The following is a 19,860-nucleotide window of genomic DNA, read 5'->3' as shown; positions in this document are numbered from 1 at the left end:
GGAGACGGTGGGCACCGGTGCCGGCACGAAGGCAGGTTTCGGCGCGCGGGGCGCCGAAGTCTTTGGGCCGACGGTTTTCGATGGCGCGTTGGCCAGACGCTTCCGCGGGGCCTTGGGGCATCCGCGGTAGTTGGCCGTGTGACCCTGCTTTTGGCAGAGCACACAGCTCGGCGGTTCGGTCGCGGTCTCCTTGACCCGCGAGCAGTCGGCTGTCGCGTGGTCACCGAGGCACTTTACGCACCGCGGACGCGCGTGGCAGTTGCGCGCGGAGTGGCCATAAAGTTGGCACCTATGGCACTGTCCGGGAGTGCCTTTTTTGTGTGGGGCCTCGACGGTGACCCCTGATAAACCGCAAACGGTGCGGAGGCTTGAGGCAATTCGTTTGCCTTCGGCGGTTGGTTCCAACGCGACGAGAACCATGTTATACGCGAATTTGTCGCGCCCGCTGTGCATACGGTGCACACTTACGATCGGGTACGCTTGCCTGATTAGGTCTTCCTTGATTAGCTCGACGTCGAGCTCTTTTGGTACTCCGCGTATTACTACGCGGAGCTCGCGGTCCTCCTGGAGTGCATAGGTGTGGTAACCTATGTTCTCCTTTCGGAGGTAAGAAGTGAGGGCCCTATGGTCGCCCGACGTTGCGACCTTTATTTGTATCCCGTGCGCGAGATTACGCGCTTGGGAGTAGTTAATTTTGTTGGCCGTAAGGGCCTGGGATACCCGGTTCCACGACGACTTTTCCCGCAGGATGACCGGCGGCGGCGCGGCGATTTTATTGACGGGCGCGGGTTTCGGCGACGGAGTTGCGCGGCAAGGGGAGTCGGGTGAGACCACGACTTTAGGACGCGACGCGTTCGCGGCCTTGGGCTGTTTTGGTGCCGTGGACGGTTCCACGGCACGGGCGCGTTTTTTGGCGCGCGTGACGGTTTTGAACCCATCGGAGGTTGGCATATTTCCTATAATTTTCATACACTTTATATGGATACGCCGCAAACAGTAAACGCCGGTGGCCGCCACACGCTACAAATCGTCACTGTTCCCTTCTCGTGGCCCACACCGGCCACTAAGCGCAGATACAAAACGCCACCACACGCCACTCGCGCAGCCCACTATGTTTCTCGCCGGATCTTCTCAGTGGGTCGCTTTTCCGATCCGGTGGTAGATTCTGCGAAGCACTGCTCTTACTAGGGCCAGTGTTAACAACACTCGGGTTTGAACCCCGTGAGCTCACCTACACGTTAGGGTGAAGCTGAAATAGCCTCTCAAGACTATCAGCATAGGTAGGAAAAAAAAGCCACTCCCGCGATACCCCACCCCTCTCTCCCTTACCAGTCCATTATGATACTGCACGCATGGATTACAAAAAGTAGCAGCCACCGACCGCAAGTGTCGATCGCCGGCCACACGTGGCTGTTTCGTGTTTCATTCAGCTACCTTTCTAGCCGCCTCTAGCTTCTAGTGGCGGCGTTTGAGGCTGTCGCGTGTGGCCTGTGTACGGCCACACTTACATACAAACACTAAGATAAGTATACTAAGATAAAAAAGTTTGTCTAAAAACAAGTACAAAATAAAGGTTTGTTTTATACGCATGCCTAAACTATTCATCTACCTCAGTGCGCTCTGTTCCAACTCTATACAAATCCAAGTTAACTTTTACGCGATCGACAACGTTAAAAACTCGCACTAAGCACGCTGATAAAGCTTGGTACGGTTGTTGTTCACACTCGAAGAACGATTTCTCTCGTAGTACCATCGAAATAGGAAAGGTGGCGCGCTAATAGTATCAAGAAACTTATACAAAAACCATCTCATACAGTTATCGATTATCATTAAACAATATTCGTAATAATAAAGCATCTGCACGTGTTTTTAATTCCCTACTAAAATAGTTCCCTATACAAACATTCGAATTGACCTTAAAGCATTCGTAAGCACGCTGCTTCGGTATACAGTCAAGTTGCTTGCTACTTATCGGTGGCACGAGATAAGTCAACATTATCAATAATTTTGTAATTGTACCGTGCATTTGTTTATCGTTTGCACGTATTTCATTTTATAAAATGATAGTGATTCTATTAAATGTGTGGAGATCGTGTTTTAATGTTACATTTATCGTTTGGTCTCGTATTGTACTGATTATATTGAGTGCGTTAATATACCAAAGTTTCGTTTTGGCCGAAGTGTTTTTGAACAATTACAATTACGTGTACCCTCCGTATTTTACGAAATCTATCGTAGTCGGATTTAATTATGCCTCGTCCGTGTATGGTTTTTTATTAAAAATAATCGCTACTGAGGTAAGAAGATATTAAAAAAGAAAACAATAATAATTGTGTATAATTTAGCAATTATATTATTATAACTACAGGAAACAAAATTCATTTGAAAATAATGCAACCTAGGTATTATTAAAATGCCGCAGAGGATAAATAATATTCGTTTCATAACAAACATCCGACTCCTCTGTTAATAGGTAAATAAGAGCTCACCCAGCATCTGGGTTGTGAATATAATACAACTGATCATCATAGTTCCGAAATGATAACACAAAATCTATTTAGTACATAGTTTTTGTGTGACACTCAAACAAATATTAAAACTAAAACCGGTTATAATTTGTAAAATTATTACAAACTCCGAGAACTCTGATTGTTCCCAGTTTTCTGATCATGGACAAATTGTTCTAAGATATAAGAGTAAAGATCTCGCCTACAACATACAAGCAAAAACATAAGAATATTATAACAACAAACGAGGAATCCTCCGAGTAATTGTTTGAGATGATCCCGTCGTCTCGTTTTTACCATCGCACTGCCTGCCACCGGAGTAGAGTTCATCTATACTACCTAGAAGCACTGCGTTCATCCACAGTGCGCTTCCAAAGATCTTTTTTGCCACGTACCATCCGGCTTTGGAATGAGCTCCTCTCCACGGTGTTTCTCGAGCGCTATGACATGTCCTTCTTCAAACTGTCCTTGCTGATGTCCATCAGCGACGGTAGCCTCTTACCATCAGGTGGGCCGTATGCTCGTCTGCCTACACGGGCAATAAAAAGAATCTTACAGTCAGAAATTTGTAGTCAGAAGTTGATATATGTAATACGAGTATATCTATACACAAGGTCTTTGATGAAATTTTATCAGGGTAAATTAGTATATTAGGTGGTAGGACCTCTTGTGAGTCCGCGCGGGTAGGTACCACCACCCTGCCTTTTTCTGCCGTGGAGCAGTAATGCACTTCAGTTTAAAGGGTGGCGCTGTAACTATACTTGGGACCTTAGAACTTATATCTCAAGATGGGTGGCGCATTTACGTCGTAGATGTCTATGGGCTCCAGTAACCACTTAACATCAGGTGGGCTGTAAGCTCGTCCACCCATCTAAGCAATAAATAAAATCATGACTTACGATCATCTGACCAATTTGATAAAAAAATACAATACTATTTAAAGTTAAATAAATACCTGGTCTTGCCATAAATACTGAGACAAAGGAAAAAAAATTCTATTGCAAATAACATTTATTACTTTTACAGTGTGTTAGTTTAATACCTAAATATAAAACAATTTAAAGTATCAAAAGCTTATTCCAAGTGGTCTCCATTGGCTGCAATACAGTCCTTTAAACGTTGAGGCCAGTTATCAATAGCAGCACGCACTCTTTCCATGGAAACATTTTTCACTGCCAATCGTACGGATTGTTTTAGAGACTCCAAATTATCATGGCGTTTAGAGCAAGTACTCTCTAAAACTGACCATAAATCATAATCCAGCGGATTAAGATCGGGACTAGACGACGGCCAGTCTTCAGCTCTGATGAAGTCCGAAACGTTCGTTTCCAACCAAGACTGCGCAGACCGAGCTTTATGACCTGGCGCCGAGTCTTACTTGAAGGACCATTCTTAATTATTGAACATGGTGTTGTTAAGGGGCTTCACTTGCTTCTCAAGAATGGTATCTTGATACACTTGTGCCGATGTTTTGATACCTTTTTCACAAAAGTATGGTTCAGTCACTCCTTCATAGCTAATACCCCACCAAACCATCACTGAAGTCGAATAGTGCCCACGTTGCACTCTGTCGACTAATTGGGAAGCTTCCTTAGAGCTTTGAGTATAAATACGGTCATTTTGTTTGTTAAAATGTTGCTCAATTGTAAAAATTGTCTCATCCGTAAACAAAATTTTTCTATGACCTCCCTTTGCGTACCGTTTCAGTAGTTGTTTCGATTTTACCACCCTATTCTCTTTTAAATTATCAGTTAAGAAATGACCAGTACGTCTCTTATAGGCTGCAAGTCCTAAGTCATCTTTTAAAATACGCGACATGGTTCTAGGTGCTATCTTCATCTCCCGAGATAAAATATTTTGCTTTCGGATAGGATTTCTTCCAGATATTTTTCTGTCACAAACAGAGGAGGTCTCATTGCACCTATTAATAGCCCGGTACACAAACATTTTACTAATACCAAACGTGTGGAGAGTTTTAAAATTGCATTTGGCTCCATACCTACTTTGTGTTTTGCAATCACAGCGATTCGGTCCTCTTTATCACCCCACTCCATTTTAATATCGCAAAATATTGTACAATGTATTGGTGCCAAAATGAAAAAACTCAATGAGCAATCATATAAAAATGACAGATTCCAAATTCAAATGTAATATTTTGTTTATTTTTAATTGTAACAGTATTTATGGCCAGACTAAGTATATATCTAATATATAAAATACTCGTGTCACGGTGTGCGTGATTGAACTCCTCCGAAACGGCTCGACTGATTTTCGTGAATCTTAGCGTGCATATTAGCCAGGGTAGAGAATCGGACAACATCTATTTTTCATCCCCTTAAATGTTAAGGGTGGTCCACACCAATTTTTTTTGTAAACCACCAGTAAATTTATTTATTAACCTAAATAAAACATACTTTTATTCTTTATAACTCTTTCTATTATAAATATATCCCCGCACACTTATTGTAGATAGTTATTTTTATTGAACTAAAAAAATGTTTCCTAGAAATAACACACATGGCAAAACAACGTTTCCCGGGTCAGCTAGTATACTTATATAAGATTACAGACGTCCAGGCTATTTTTTATTTAACACCTATTTTATTTTGACATATTCCTTAAGACAAATTCGATGGTATCCATTCACATTAAAAATCGCAACCTGTAAAATAGTTGGTAAAATTCTAAATTTCTGAAAATAAAAAAAGATCTGCATTGAATCTCTTCATCTGATCTCTTCATTATGAAATGTGTATGATTTTCTTTTTATTTTATTTTTTCTCCAAATTAATTGACTGATTGACATAATGATAGCTAATATTGACATAGAGTGGTTACTACTGTATTGATATAATTATGTGTTTCTAATTCATTTCCTTTGTATATTTAATTAATTGAATTAGTATATTGTTCATTTTCTATTTGTATTGTTGAACTGTTTGTGTGCTGACTATTGTATTATTATTATTTTATGGATTTTTTCTGAAATAAATGTTTTATTATTATTTATTATTGAATCAATATAAACATCATTATGAAGAATGCAAATTAAAATTCAAATTATAATCATTAGCGTAAAACTAGCGAACCGCGCCGAAGCGTTTTAATATATTTACAAACATCATATGCAAAATTTGCATGTTATATTTTATGCACAAGAAATAACTAGGAACAAATCACGCACGGGCTATTATCATTTCCAGTGCTATAGATACTAGAGACTGATAAGCATGCTTCTATGTGTTTAAATATATGCATACATAATATATAGATATTAAACACCCAGATAAAGAGCAAACAAACCTTTTTTTTTTATTGCTTAGATGGGTGGACGAACTCACAGCCCTCCTTGTGTTAAGTGGTTACTGGAGCCCATAGACATCTACAACGTAAATGCCGCCACCCACCTTGAGATAACAGTTCTAAGGTCTCAGTATAGTTACAGCGACTGCCCCACCCTTCAAACTGAAACGCATTACTGCTTCACGGCAGAAATAGGAAACCTGTTCATCACACAATGTTCGCCCAATGTGGGAATCAAACTCACGACCCACAGCGCAACAGTCAGGGCCGCTAACTACTGCCCCACCGAATTAGCCGAATAATGGTACTTTTTTCTTGCTTAGTTAGGTTGGTGAGCTGTCAGCCCACCTGATGTTAACGGGTTACCGGAGCCCATAAGCATCGGCAATGTAAATGCCGCCACCCACCTTGAGAAATGAGTTCTAAGTCTCAGTTTTGCTACCCCACCCTCAAACCGAAACGCTTTACTGCTTCACGGCAGAAATAGACAGCGTAGTGGAACCTACCTACCTATCCCCGTGCGAGCTCCCAAGACCTACCACCAAGTACCATAGGTGGTATTGAATAACATTTCAATACTAGACTATTGTTTATTCCACAGACAGCAACCATGAACGCGTTCATGAGGAGGTTTCTCAGATTTCTCGTATCGTTGCTGGCCATCATAGTGGTGCCGGTTTCATATTTTTCAAGCTTCAAACGAAAACGGAAATGTCCCCCGCCAACAAATCCCATCCTCTTCAAATCAGCAACTAAGCTAGCAGATATGATAAGAAAGAAACAGGTACGTTTTTGTCTACATAAATACAAAAATGTTCATGAATACTGCCTAAATAATTCAATTTTGTCAATTTTTTTACTTCCTATTGGATCTATTTAATATTAGTACTATAATGCGTAAAGTTTTAACAATCATCAGATATGTATAAATCTATCATGTCAATCAACCGCAAACACGACGGCACATCGCTTGGGAACAACTACACCTAATTTTTATTTTTTTATTTTAGTTATTGCTTATATAGGTGGACCAGCTCACAGCCTACCTGGTGTTAAGTGGTTACTGGAGCCCATAGACATCTACGACGTAAATGCGTCACCCACCTTGTGATATAAGTTCTAAGGTCTCAAGTATAGTTACAGCGACTGCCCCACCCTTCGAACCGAAACGCGTTACTGCTCCTCGGCAGAAATAGGAAAGGTGGCGGTACCTACCACAAGTAATTACGCAAATTATAATTTTGCGGGTTTGATTGTTATTACACGATGTTATTCCTTCACCGTGCAAGTCAATCGTGAACATTCATTGAGTACGTATTTCGTTAGAAAAATTGGTACCCGCCTCCGGGATTCGAACACCGGTGCATCGCTCAACACGAACGCACCGGACGTCTTATCATTTAGGCCACGACGACTTCAAACGGTTTTTTTTATAATTTCTTTTTCGTTGTGTTTCTAAATGAAAGAGTAAGGTTGGCTTTTTTCCCCGTATCTATTCGCTGGTACCCTAAGGGGCTATTCCAGCTACGCCCGGAGGGGTAGGTGAGGTCACGGTCTAAATCTGAAAGAATTTAATAACACTACCCTAGCAAGGTCAGTGCTTCACAGAATCTGCCGCCTAATAGGAATCACGATCAAATCAGAAGATCCGGTGAGAAGCTCAATGAACTGTGAATAAGGTTTGCATGGAAGAAAATCCATGAGGAAGTTACGATATGATTCATTAGCTTTAAATAGAAATCAAAGCTGGTACTCTTCAAGACAAAGGCTCTACCGACCGACGGAGGTTGTCGTTATTTTAATCATTATAGATGGAGATGATGATTAATGCCATTTAATATTAATATGAAGGGTGATTATGAAACTTTTAATTTTAGATAACATCGGAAGAGGTTGTGTCTGCGTTTATAGAACGGTGTAAAGAAGTTAATCCTTACGTAAACGCTGTAATCGAACCACGGTATGAAGTAGCGCTAAGAGAAGCAAGAGGAATAGACAAAATGATAAAGTCAACAGATCGCACGCCAGAAGAATTAGAACAGGAATATCCACTATTGGGAATTCCGCTTACTATCAAAGAAAGTATAGCGGTTGAGGGTGAGTTTACAGTTTACAAATCACATCACTATTGATTAAGTTCATTTTTATTGCCTGTAAAGGTGATCCAGGTTACGAATCATCTGATTGCTAGTGGCCACTGCCAGCCAATGGCGAATTAGCCAAGCAGCTACAACTAGTTAGGTCTCACTTCGAACCTCGTTTCAAGGACAGGTCATTGGGTTCAAGGAACAACTTGAAAGGAAATTCATTCCAGAGCAAAGACACGAAGCACGACAACTAATATTTGGAAGCGTATTATGAATAACGCAATGCTTCCAGTTAACTTAAGTCTTTCCATGGTCCCAGAGATCCGAAACGAGCCTTGAAATCGTGATTAACGATCCTAGCAGCCCTTTCTGTAATGGATCAAATGGAACTAGCTAGTACCTACTTGGGAGGCCTGGTCCAAAAATATGCTATAATATATAATATAATGCCATAATATGCTAAAAACATAAACTCCTGCTATCTTCATGCCATGAGACAAATAAAATTATACCGCCTGCTTAGAGCTCTTATTTTAACAAAATAAATTACGGATTAAAATCGCATATAATGTTGTATGCCCAAATTCGGAAGTTTAACTGACAATGCCACAAAGCGTAATTAACAAGGCGGAATGATTGTTAACCGTAATGATTCCAGTATAACAGGTCCATTAAGTACTTATAAATTAATGTATTACAATCATCGTAACAAACAATACTTACAAGATGCTACTAACAAAATTTATCGTCTTCGGTGACCCAATGATATAAGTGGCGACAACTTTTAAATTAATTGACGTTTAGCTATTTATTTAGTTCAGATATTAGTCAACCGCATACAATGTTTGCAATACATAATTTATTACCCATTAGTAAAAACAAGTGATCGCCCAAGCAGACAGTAATCATTGCCACCTCAAAAATTTAATTCGTTTTATGTATTTAAATTTCTCTTTCGGCTTTTATTGCCTTTTCTTATTGTAAACTATTTCAAAAAGTTTCATTAACGGAAAAATTATTACGTAATCGCTTGAGAAACAAAGGAAAAAATGTTACTGCTGTGTTTATATAACTATCTTAATTTTTTTTTAAATATAAGCAGATTTTCGTTTTTGGTACACAACTGAATAACCGATTGGTTTTCTTATTTTTCCATTTTTTCGCTGAACGCTAAATCTTCAGCTCTAAATTTACACTGTAACTTTTAGGTACATTTGAGGTAACCGAATTTTGGCAATTTTGGTAGTCAAAATGAAACAATTGAAATTTCAGGCATGAGCAATGATTGCGGAACGGTATACACAAATAGAAATCCAGCCAAGAAAGACGCGGCTATTGTCAGGCAAGCCAGAGCGGCTGGTGCAATTCCCATAGCTGTAACCAGTACACCCCAGTTGTGCATGAACTGGGAAACATACAATAATGTTATAGGAGTAACGATGAACCCTTACGATCCGAAACGTACAACTGGAGGCTCTTCGGGGGGTGAGGTGAGAACCGATTTTTTTAATACTATAAAAACTCCATCAAAAAATTGTATTCCGATTGTTTTCAATTTCACTTAACTTCATATTCTAACGATATAAAAAAATACTAATTGAAGGTTACCGTAAATTATAGTCATAACAATGTGACTATAAGTTCAACAGTACCTACAACAACAACTGTAAGTTTAAGTAACAACAAACCTGCCCACAGAATGATGTCAACAGTAAAAAGTCGATTTGTTCCCCATACCTATTTGCTGGTAGCCTAAGAGACTATTCCAGCTACACTCTGGCTAGTAAGTGAGCTAACGGATTCAACCTGAGAGAGTTTGCTAACACTGGCCCTAGCCAGAGGATTGCTTCGCAGAACTTACTACCGCATCGGAATCGCGACTCACTGAGATGATCCGGCGAGAAACTCAGAGCGCTGTCTGTGGGTCAGTTCGCCCATCGAAATCGACTAGTTTGAAGAGGAATGTGAATGATTAAAGTCGATCAAAAGCTTATTGAGTTAAATATAAATCTTGTCCTAGACAAAGGGTTTCCATATGTAAATGCATGTTTTCATGCCTTCTTGTACCGAAATATATTTATTGTTCAAGTTCGTTGATCTCATTTATGCTAATTACACTAACAATACAAAAGGAAAATGCGCTTACCACTTTAAATTAAGCACAAACAAAAGATCCTTTTGAAACAATAGCAGTGATTTTATTATCTTTATTCGTACTGTTTATGGTGGGGTTTTTTTATTTCGTATTTTCGGTTTTCAGTCGGCTTTGATTTCTTCAGCAGCATCGCTAATAGGACTCGGATCGGATATGGCTGGGTCCCTTAGATTGCCTCCAATGTTCACTGGAATCTATGGACACAAACCATCACCTAGATTACTTTCGATTGAAGGTAATGTCAACAATTTCGTATTAATAAGGGAGTAATCATTATACCTAGTCAGGTCATAAATTCTGTCACATGTTTAATGTAAAATAATTGAAACAAGTTTATTCATTATGTAACCATTCATATACCAAAATGAACTTAACAAAACATAGATTCTTATGACACTAAAGTTTATCCAAAATGACCTCCGTGATTTTGAATACAGGCCTTCAATCTGCGCTTCCAGTCGTCTATATCGGCGGCTGCCTTAATCAAGGATGTCTTGAGTGACTCCAAATTGGGATGAGGCTTTGAGCACGCGTTTTCCTCCAAGTGTTGCCATATCTTGTAATCTAACGGATTCAAATCTGGACTGGAGGAGGGCCAGTCTTCGTGCCGGATGAAGTCGATTTCACGCGCCGCCAGCCAGTCTTGTGTGCTCTTCGCTCTATGAGCTGGCGCCGAATCTTGTTGGAATACCCAGTGCCTGTTATTGAACATGGTATGAGAAACAGGTTCCACAAGGTTCGTCAGGACAGTATTTTGATACACAACTGCATTCGTTTTTACACCTTTCTCACAAAAATGTACCTCTGTTAAGCCCCAATAAGAAACTCCCAACCATACCATGAGCGAGGATGGAAAATGACCTCGTTGGACACGCGGAATACGGTTGCTCGCTTCTTCACTACTGTGTGCGTACACCTTATCATTTTGTTTGTTGTAGCTCTCTTCTACGGTAAAAATTTTTTCATCCAAAAAAAGAATTTCCCGATATTTTTTTCCCGCGTACCGCTTCAACAAAGCGCGGCATCTCTTCAGTCTCAGGTCCATTAGACGAGCATTCAAACGATGTCCTGTTTTTCTTCGATATGCCCGAAGCCCTAAGTCTTCATTTAACACCCTTTTCACCGTGGTTCTGCTTAACCCCATCTGAAGGGCCAACAGTTTCTGCTTACGTTTGGGATTTCTTTGAATTCGCGCCTTCACAGCTTTTATCACTGCTGGAGTCCTAACAGACCGAGGGCGACCACTTCTTGACCTGTCATCTACACTAGAGTCTTCATTGTATCGTTTGATGGTACGATAAACGAATCTTTTGGTTATATTCAAATTTTTCAGTATGTTAAAAACTTGAATTGGCGCGTAACCGCAACGATGCAACGCAATAACTGCAACACGGTCTTGTTTAAGCGTCCACTCCATTTTTAAAAATGAGTAAAATTCTAAAAGTATAAATTTTTATTTTCATGAACAATTCGAAATTCGAATTCAATAAACTTTTTTGTGGCCAGCATTCTAAAAGAAAAGTTTTTACTGTGTGACAATACTTATGACCTGACTAGTTATATTTTCGAAAATAAATCTCGAAAATTAACAAGTTATAGTTTTTTTTATGCTATCGATCGGATGAGTCACAAGTTGACGTGACTTCATTGCAGTGACCATTTTTTTGTCGTCGGTTCCAATGATTTGGAACAGGCACATACGAAACTAAAAGTTAATTTTGTTATCTCTGATAATAATTTATACCCACACATACATCAATTGCAGTAATCCCACAGCAAGCCGTAGTCCCATCAAGTCAAGTGCACGAACCCTCAATGACATATCCGACCGCTATCATTCCTCACAATAATTGCATTATTTATGGTTCCTAGATCATAACAATTCATCATTACTGATTACATATTTTAGGACACATACCAGACTGCTTGGATCCTGATTTTGAAGAATATTTCACTCTTGGTCCTTTAACACGCTACGCCGAAGATTTAGCACTTATGTTAAAAGTTTTAAAGAAACCTGGAAGCCCTGACATACCTTTCGATAAACCGGTGAGAGTTCTGATTTTTTACATTTAGAAGCTTTAAAAAGTACATGCACATGTACTTAATAAAAATAAGTTTGCACATAACAATGAAGAAATAGGTTGTTAAAATGATCATTTTAAATTTGGAGAATGAGCGAACAGCGGGCATTTATCGCTACCCTTCCCGCTCCCCATATTTTAAGTTATGTCTAAACTATTATGAGCATAGCTTTACGGAAAGTTGCCTATTTCACTAGATTCAAAATATTTCTAGCTGTTGAAGTCGTCGTGACCCGGACAATATAAGATGTATCACGTATTAGCGATATAATGATATAAGGTTTTAAATCTTGCCGCTAGGTAGGTACAATTTTGGCTAAGGAAGCGTAGGTATGCTTAACATTTTTTCACGAATTTGGATCAAATATGTTCCCAACAAATAAAATACTTGAAACAACCCTGTTCCGACACATGATGTCTATGTGCCTCCATAGAGGATAACCATTTAAAACCAGGCGGACCGTACTACCATTCTAAAGTAAAAAAAAGGATGGGAATTTAATATTCCTGAAAATACCGAGCACGCCTGGCTAACTATAAAAATAATGTAATATAATAGTTTAAAAAAACTAACAAAATACGCTTTTATAGAAAATCCTTAGAAATTTTTTTTTTTTCATTTTTTAGTTGAACTTCAATTTTTTTTATATTTTTTATATTGAATTGTCATCGGTCCTTAACCTTAAGTATACCAAATTTCGAGCTAATCCGACTGTTTGAAGGAGGTCAAAATCATTTTCAAAGATTCCATTACAAACATACATACATACGTCTGAAGCTAATAAAAGCGTATTAAAAATTACAGGTTGACGTATCAACACTGAAATTCTATTACATGGAAAGTGATGGCAGTAACGTTTCCGATTCCATTGGTCGTGACGTCAAGATGGCTATGCAAAAAACGCGGGAGTACCTCAAACAAACCTATAATATCGAAGCGAAACCGGTTAGTATCTAGTATACATATAAAAGATTCAATAATGATTTAATTCTTATACTCCTGTAGTAGCATTTGTAGGCAGCGGCTTGGCTTTGCTCCTGGGATTGCTGAAATATGGATATCAGCAATGCAGGTAGTCACTCACTATCAGGTGGACCGTATGCTCGTCCATAGATAATACACATAAATTAGTGCTCATCTGCCTACACGGGCAATGAAAAATAAAATATAAAAAGAAACAGTAGGTTTTGCGGTAGGCAGCGGCTTGGCTCTGCCCCTGGCATTGCTGAAGTCCATGGGCGACGGTAACCACTCACCATCAGGTGGGCCATACGGCTCGTCTGCCTACAAGGGCAATAAAAAAAAACATTTCACAACATTTTACATTTGGACAACTATACACATCAAAATTGTATTAAGCAATTTTGACAATAGAATAAGTTGGGGTGTTCATTAATACATCTCCAGTACTAAGACATATATTGATCAATCGAAGATCTTCTCAGTGGGTCGCGATTCTGATCCGGTGGTAAATTCAGCGAGACACTGGTCTTGCTAGAGCTAGTGTTAGCAAAGTCTTCAGGCTGAGCCCCGTAAATTCGCCTACACGTCCGGTGCAGACACAACCCCTCGAGATTGCTAGCAATAAGTAGGGAAAAAAATCAATGATCCGATTGATTAAAAATTATTGATTATTATTCAGCAATCTTAGACCTCACCTAATCCTAAATTGTTACTGTTGATCATCTGTAAGACCCATGTCGCTACTGAAGGTATTGATACTGTACCCTTGACAGAGCTTAAGCGACCAGCTTTGAAAGCAATAACAAGGAGTTTTAGTCACTATTGAAAACTGGGCCCAAAACTATAAATATAATTTTTTATAACAATAAATCGAATATTTTGATTTTTTTAAACCAGTCTAACCCCTGCTTATTATTGAAAGCTTATTATTGAAAACTCTCGAAACACGGGCACGCTAAGCTGTAAATTTTCTTAATTATCTTGGGGATTTCATAAACAAAAATCCATAATATAAACCTTATCCTGACAATTACGAACGTAGTGACAAAGGAATCACTCAACCCGATGAACATACTCCTGTGATGCTCCGTCATACATAATTATAGAAACGAACGACACCTAGGTCAATCGAATCGGTCGAACCATTTGTAATTTATTCGATTATTGATACAAATTTATAAATGTAAATATTTATTACATTATTTTTTGCAGCTAAGCATAAAAAACATCGAACACATGTGGGAGATAAGCGTCAGAGTATTAATGAATATAAGCCACGTTCGCAACATCTACACTGATCCGAACAATCCTAAGCAATGGGTATCGATCTGGCCTGAAATCATCAAGAAAATGTTTGGTTTATCGAACAACAACTTTTTTTCTGTTTGCTATGGTCCTTTGAAGAAATTCTTTGATGCCCTACCGAGAAGCTACTACAAGAACCTTCTAACTAAATTCGAAGACATTAAAACTGAATTTGAGGTAATGGAAACATTTTTTTTTTATTTTTTTTATTGCTTCGATGGGTGGGCGAGCTCACGGCTGACCTGGTATTCAGTGGTTACCGGAGCCCATAGACATCTACAACGTAAATGCCGCCACCCACCTTGAAATATGAGTTCTAAAGTCTCAGTGTAGTTACAACGGCTGCCCCGCCCTTCAAACCGAAACGCATTACTGCTTCACGGCAGAAATAGGCAGGGTGGTGGTACCTACCCGTGCGGACTCACAACACGTCCTACCACCAGTAAAACATAATGCTGCATTACATTATGCAGCGTTTAGGCTCACTGTGCACACATTATTCGTTGTATCTACCATTATGTACTGGTTCATAAAGAAAAACGATTATCTAACCAAACCAAAATTTGACTTAATCAAAACTGCAACTAAATAATTATCTCATGTGTTTTTTTTTTATTGCTTACATGGGTGGACGAGCTCACAGTCCACCTGGTGTTAAGTGGTTACTGGAGCCCATAGACATCCACAACGTAAATGCGCCACCCACCTTGAGATATAAGTTCTAAGATCTCAAGTATACTTACAACGGCTGCCCTACCCTTCAAACCGAAACGCATTACTACTTCACGGCAGAAATAGGCAGGGTGGTGGTACCCACACGCGCGGACTCACAAGAGGTCCTACCACCAGAAAGAATTACGAAATAATTTCTTTTTTTTTTGTATTGTTCCAGACAATTTTATCTGACGATGCAGTTTTGTTGTTTCCGACTTTTCCACATCCCGCCCACTTGCACTACCGAGTGTACTATAAATTTTTGAACTGTGGATATTTAACGATGTTCAATGCATTAGGGCTGCCAGTTACGGCCTGTCCGATTGAAATGTCGAAAAAAGGCCTCCCTGTCGGCATCCAAATTGCGGCAAACAGATACAAAGATCATTTAACTGTGGCGGTCGCTAATGAATTTGAGAAAGCATTCGGTGGCTGGGCAGCTCCTAATAAAGATTCGGTTACAGTATAGAGTAAAACGTAATATAATATTTGTATAATTAAGACATACATCACACGTGACCATGCTGTCATTTTGAAATATTAAGAATGGTTGATATGATAACACAGAAAAATCGTGTAAAAAATATATATAGTTATATTTGACCAAATAATGTTTGGGTTTTTAGTACATCGTGCATGCAATATCTACACAGTTGAAATCAGCTGAGGCTATAATTGCCTAATACATATTGTCATGAGGATGTCCTATTTAAAAGGATTAGTTCACTTTTCTATTTCCTTTTAATGTGATTTATGTATTGGAAACCCACTATTTAAGTACCGATCTGTGGTTTTATTATTTTTTACTTAGTTTAATGTACCTAATGTAAGACAAATGTAAATTGAAAATAAATATTAAAAATGTGACTAGCGTATGTGTTGCTTTTTCGTCATTTATAGTGAGTAGCAGTAGTGTTATTTTTCTCTTCTTTTCCCATTCCTTTTAATTATACTATCGTAGGTCGTTCCCATCCGCGCGTAGTTGGAATAGTCCCATTGGCTACGATAAGGTAGGTAAAGAAACATCAAATCCTTTCTAATCGGTACTGTCAATACTGCATTTTTACACAGTCTGGCCATTAAGATTTTCACAATTAAAAGATAAAAAACCATACATTTGAATTTTGAACCTGTACTAATTATGTTATGAATTATTAATTGCGTTTTTACATGTCTGTGGCAATCTTTGTTAAATATTCTTGTACTATTAAAGTGCAATAAGGTTAAAAAGAAGATCGTTTTGCTATAATATGATAATGTTATCAATTAGACTTTATTCCTACGAGGAATAGAGCCAAATTAAATTTTTAAGCGGTCCATTGAATTTGCAGCTTATGAGAAACGTACAGTGTGTTTAATGCGAGTTTTTAACGTTCTCGATAGCGTAAAAGTTAATTCAAATTTTTATGGAGTTGGAACGTTTGCTTACGTTTGCCGCTAGGGGTGCTAGAGGCGCAAAAACTCGCACTAAGCACACTGGTCATTACTTTTTTGATAACCACATATTATTTACAAATGGTTTATTTTTTAATTGACTTTCTTTCTCTTCTTGAACTTTCACAATGAAAGAACAATCCTTCTCCTTCCGTCGATAATCCTCAATGCTGAGGTCGTGGCCTCCCTAAAGAATATTAAGGCGTAATAAAAATCAATCGACAAAATTTACACGCTTCCGTAATTAGTGGCAGAGTGTATAATAAACAGATAGGTGCAGCCTATTTTTAACGCAAAACCGTCGTGCTATCCTCTTTCAATTGGTGGCCAATAAACAATTCAATTGAGACTTCGGATATCTCAAGGCAGACACTGCCTGCTGAATAGCCATTTAACACCAGGTATATTAGTCTATCGAGAAACTTGTTGTTCAGGGTAGGGTCAATGGTAAGAGATCTCGTGGACGAATCCCCATGCGTTGGACTGATCAGGTGAAAGACCTTACTGAAACCCCACTTAACGAGTGTGTGCGCCAGGCCTCGGTTCACAAACTGTGGAAAACATCTGTCAAGGCTTTAATGAGCAAGAATTCCACATGACCACGACTGCTCTGCCAAGAGCAACCGATTATGATGATGCCGGGATATCTTCTACAGCGTTAACAAAACTTAACCGCCGAAACAAAATTATTTTAGGATGCTAGTACTACAGACGGATGATTAGTAGTCAACTCATTAGAGTCATCAGAGACTGTTAAACATACTTATATATGTTTAAATATTGAATGAGCTCCCCTCCACGGTGTTTCCCGAGCGCTATGACATGTCCTTCTTTATACGAGGCTTGTGGAGAGTATTAAGCGGTAGGCAGCGGCTTGGCTCTGCCCCTGGCATTGCTGAAGTCCATGGGCGACGGTAACCACTCACCATCAGGTGGGCCGTATGCTCGTCTGCCTACAAGGGCAATAAAAAAATACATATATAGATAATAAGCACCCAGACAAAAGCAAACTAATCCTGTTCAACACAATGTTTGTTCGTTGTGGAAATCGAACCCACGACCCACGACGCAACAATCAGGGCCGCTTAGCACCGACTCAGTCAAAATCTTTAAGGCATGTTAACTATGTTTAAAAATATTTAAAGATGGTATTAACTCGACGTTGGTAACAATGCCATCGCAAGAAGTCGATTACAAAATTGAAAAAAAAAAGAAGAAGATAACCTTAATCGCATCTGTTTGTTAACCGATTTTCTTTACCTTTTTTTGCTTGGAGCTATTTATTGGTGAGTTTGTGTCATCAATAAAAAAAATATTGGAATAAGAATAGGATTGATTACTTTTTTTTAAATGTCCATAACAAAACAAAAGAGATGCAAAACATAAAATGAATTGAATTCCTCAGGTACGTATGATCGAATTTCGATCAATAAGCGAATACAAGTTACATTAATTACGTATTAGGTTCGTAACTTACATAGACCTTGTAACTTTCTGTACCAAGGTTAATCCATGTCTAGGACAAGCACGCGACATTGTGCACTAAGCATTACTATATCACATGTAAGGTTTCCTCGTAGATTATAGTGGCCTCTCAAATCATAATGATGATTGTTGGAAATGTTTGAAAAGCAAGCTTTGAGTTCAAAATTATAGGTATAGCTAAGTAAGTAGATCAATATTTACTTATATTCGAGAACAATAATTAAATAAATAATTACAAAAATTTTAGCATTATTAAAGGGGACACTGATTAAATGTAAAAAATAAAGATCAATAAAGCCTTACAAAGCGTAAAATACTTTTTTTTTATTGCCCTTGTAGGTAGACGAGCATACGGCCCACCTGATGGTGAGTGGCTACCGTCGCCCATGGACTTCAGCAATGCCAGGGGCAGAGCCAAGCCGCTGCCTACCGCTTAATACTCTCCACAAGCCTCGTTTGAAGAAGGACATGTCATAGCGCTCGGGAAACAAGTGGAGGGGAGCTCATTCCATGGCCGGATGGTACGTGGCAAAAAAGACTTCTGGAAACGCACTGTGGATGACCGCAGTGGCTCCAGGTAGTATGGATGAACTCTACTCCGGTGGCGGGCGGTGCGATGGTAAAAATGAGATACTTACATACGTATTTAATCAATTATAAGGATTCGTGATAAATTTGAATTTTGCTTTCGCACACGACTCCTGCAGAACTAACCTCAGACATCTACTTTTACAAATCTTTAAAATTTGTACTAAAACGTGGGAAAAGTTAAAGAGTGCTAGGACATCGAAGCCCCGTAGGTATATAACAAGAAAAAAAGAAATTTTAGTTTTAGCACTAAAATATTTTTTACAGGGTTTATAGACTACTATATTTACTGGTGGTAGGACCTCTTGTGAGTCCGCACGGGTAGGTACCACCGCCCTTGCCTATTTCTGCCGTGAAGCAGTAATGCGTTTCGGTTTGAAGGGTGGGGCAGCCGTTGTAACTATACTGAGACCTTACAACTTATATCTCAAGGTGGGTGGCGCATTTACGTTGTAGATGTCTATGGGCTCCAGTAACCACTTAACATCAGGTGGGCTGTGAGCTCGTCCAACCACCTAAGCAATAAAAAAAAAAGATGATTCAAATTGTTTTATTCTGTTAAAGGCAAGGGAACGTAAAATACAAACAAATATTAAATTATAATTACAAATTATACATATTAAATATATCATGTAATAAATAGGATTAATTGTGTATTACCAATAAAATTCTTGATATAAATACAACGTATAGGTACTTAAAAATGTTTAAACATAATAATATGTATCTATGATATTTCCCTGATTATGTATTATTATGTATCATAACCTTATAATATATAATATACATATATAACATACCTTATAATAATTCTTCTTCATCTTTTTTTGAAGTAGGTTCCAAATAAATCCTCATTAGTGAATAGAAATTTGTTTGTGCCTGCGACATTACAGTAGATATCACTTGCGATTTTATGGATATTAGGCTCATATATTTGCTATGGAAATTTAGACTATGAGGCACTATAGATTGTAGGGCGATCTAGGTTATAGAACAATCTAGGTTACAGTCTAGGTCTGAAAGGTTTTTCATAATCAAACCGCAAATAATTTAAGCTACCATTTCCATAGTCCTTACTGCATGTGATTGAAACTACGATACCTACCATTCTAGTTGCCTCCTGAAAACATCAAGATTTCCACAAAAACACGGCTTGGTCGTGCAGACCGTGAAACGCATGGAATGGCGTACAAATAAGGCAGATCTGTTCTAGATTTCTAGATTCGATTGTTGT

General features: G+C 38.7%; 1 protein-coding gene across 1 annotated transcript; it reads left to right on the top strand.

The window, feature by feature from the left end:
* Positions 1 to 1,896: 1,896 nt before the first annotated feature.
* Positions 1,897 to 15,994, top strand: LOC101741517 (fatty-acid amide hydrolase 2). Its single transcript, XM_004923958.2, has 9 exons — positions 1,897 to 2,297; positions 6,412 to 6,594; positions 7,688 to 7,907; positions 9,170 to 9,387; positions 10,158 to 10,287; positions 11,962 to 12,101; positions 12,942 to 13,082; positions 14,313 to 14,582; positions 15,298 to 15,994. The coding sequence occupies exons 1-9, from the start codon at positions 2,061 to 2,063 to the stop codon at positions 15,586 to 15,588; spliced, it is 1,830 nt and encodes a 609-aa protein (XP_004924015.1). The 5' UTR covers positions 1,897 to 2,060; the 3' UTR covers positions 15,589 to 15,994.
* Positions 15,995 to 19,860: the final 3,866 nt, after the last annotated feature.

Source organism: Bombyx mori, chromosome 9 (genome assembly GCF_030269925.1).
Source record: "Bombyx mori chromosome 9, ASM3026992v2".
Classification (NCBI taxonomy): Eukaryota; Metazoa; Arthropoda; class Insecta; order Lepidoptera; family Bombycidae; genus Bombyx; species Bombyx mori.
Note: the sequence above shows the minus strand (reverse complement) of the source record. Positions and strands in the feature narration are given on the sequence as shown.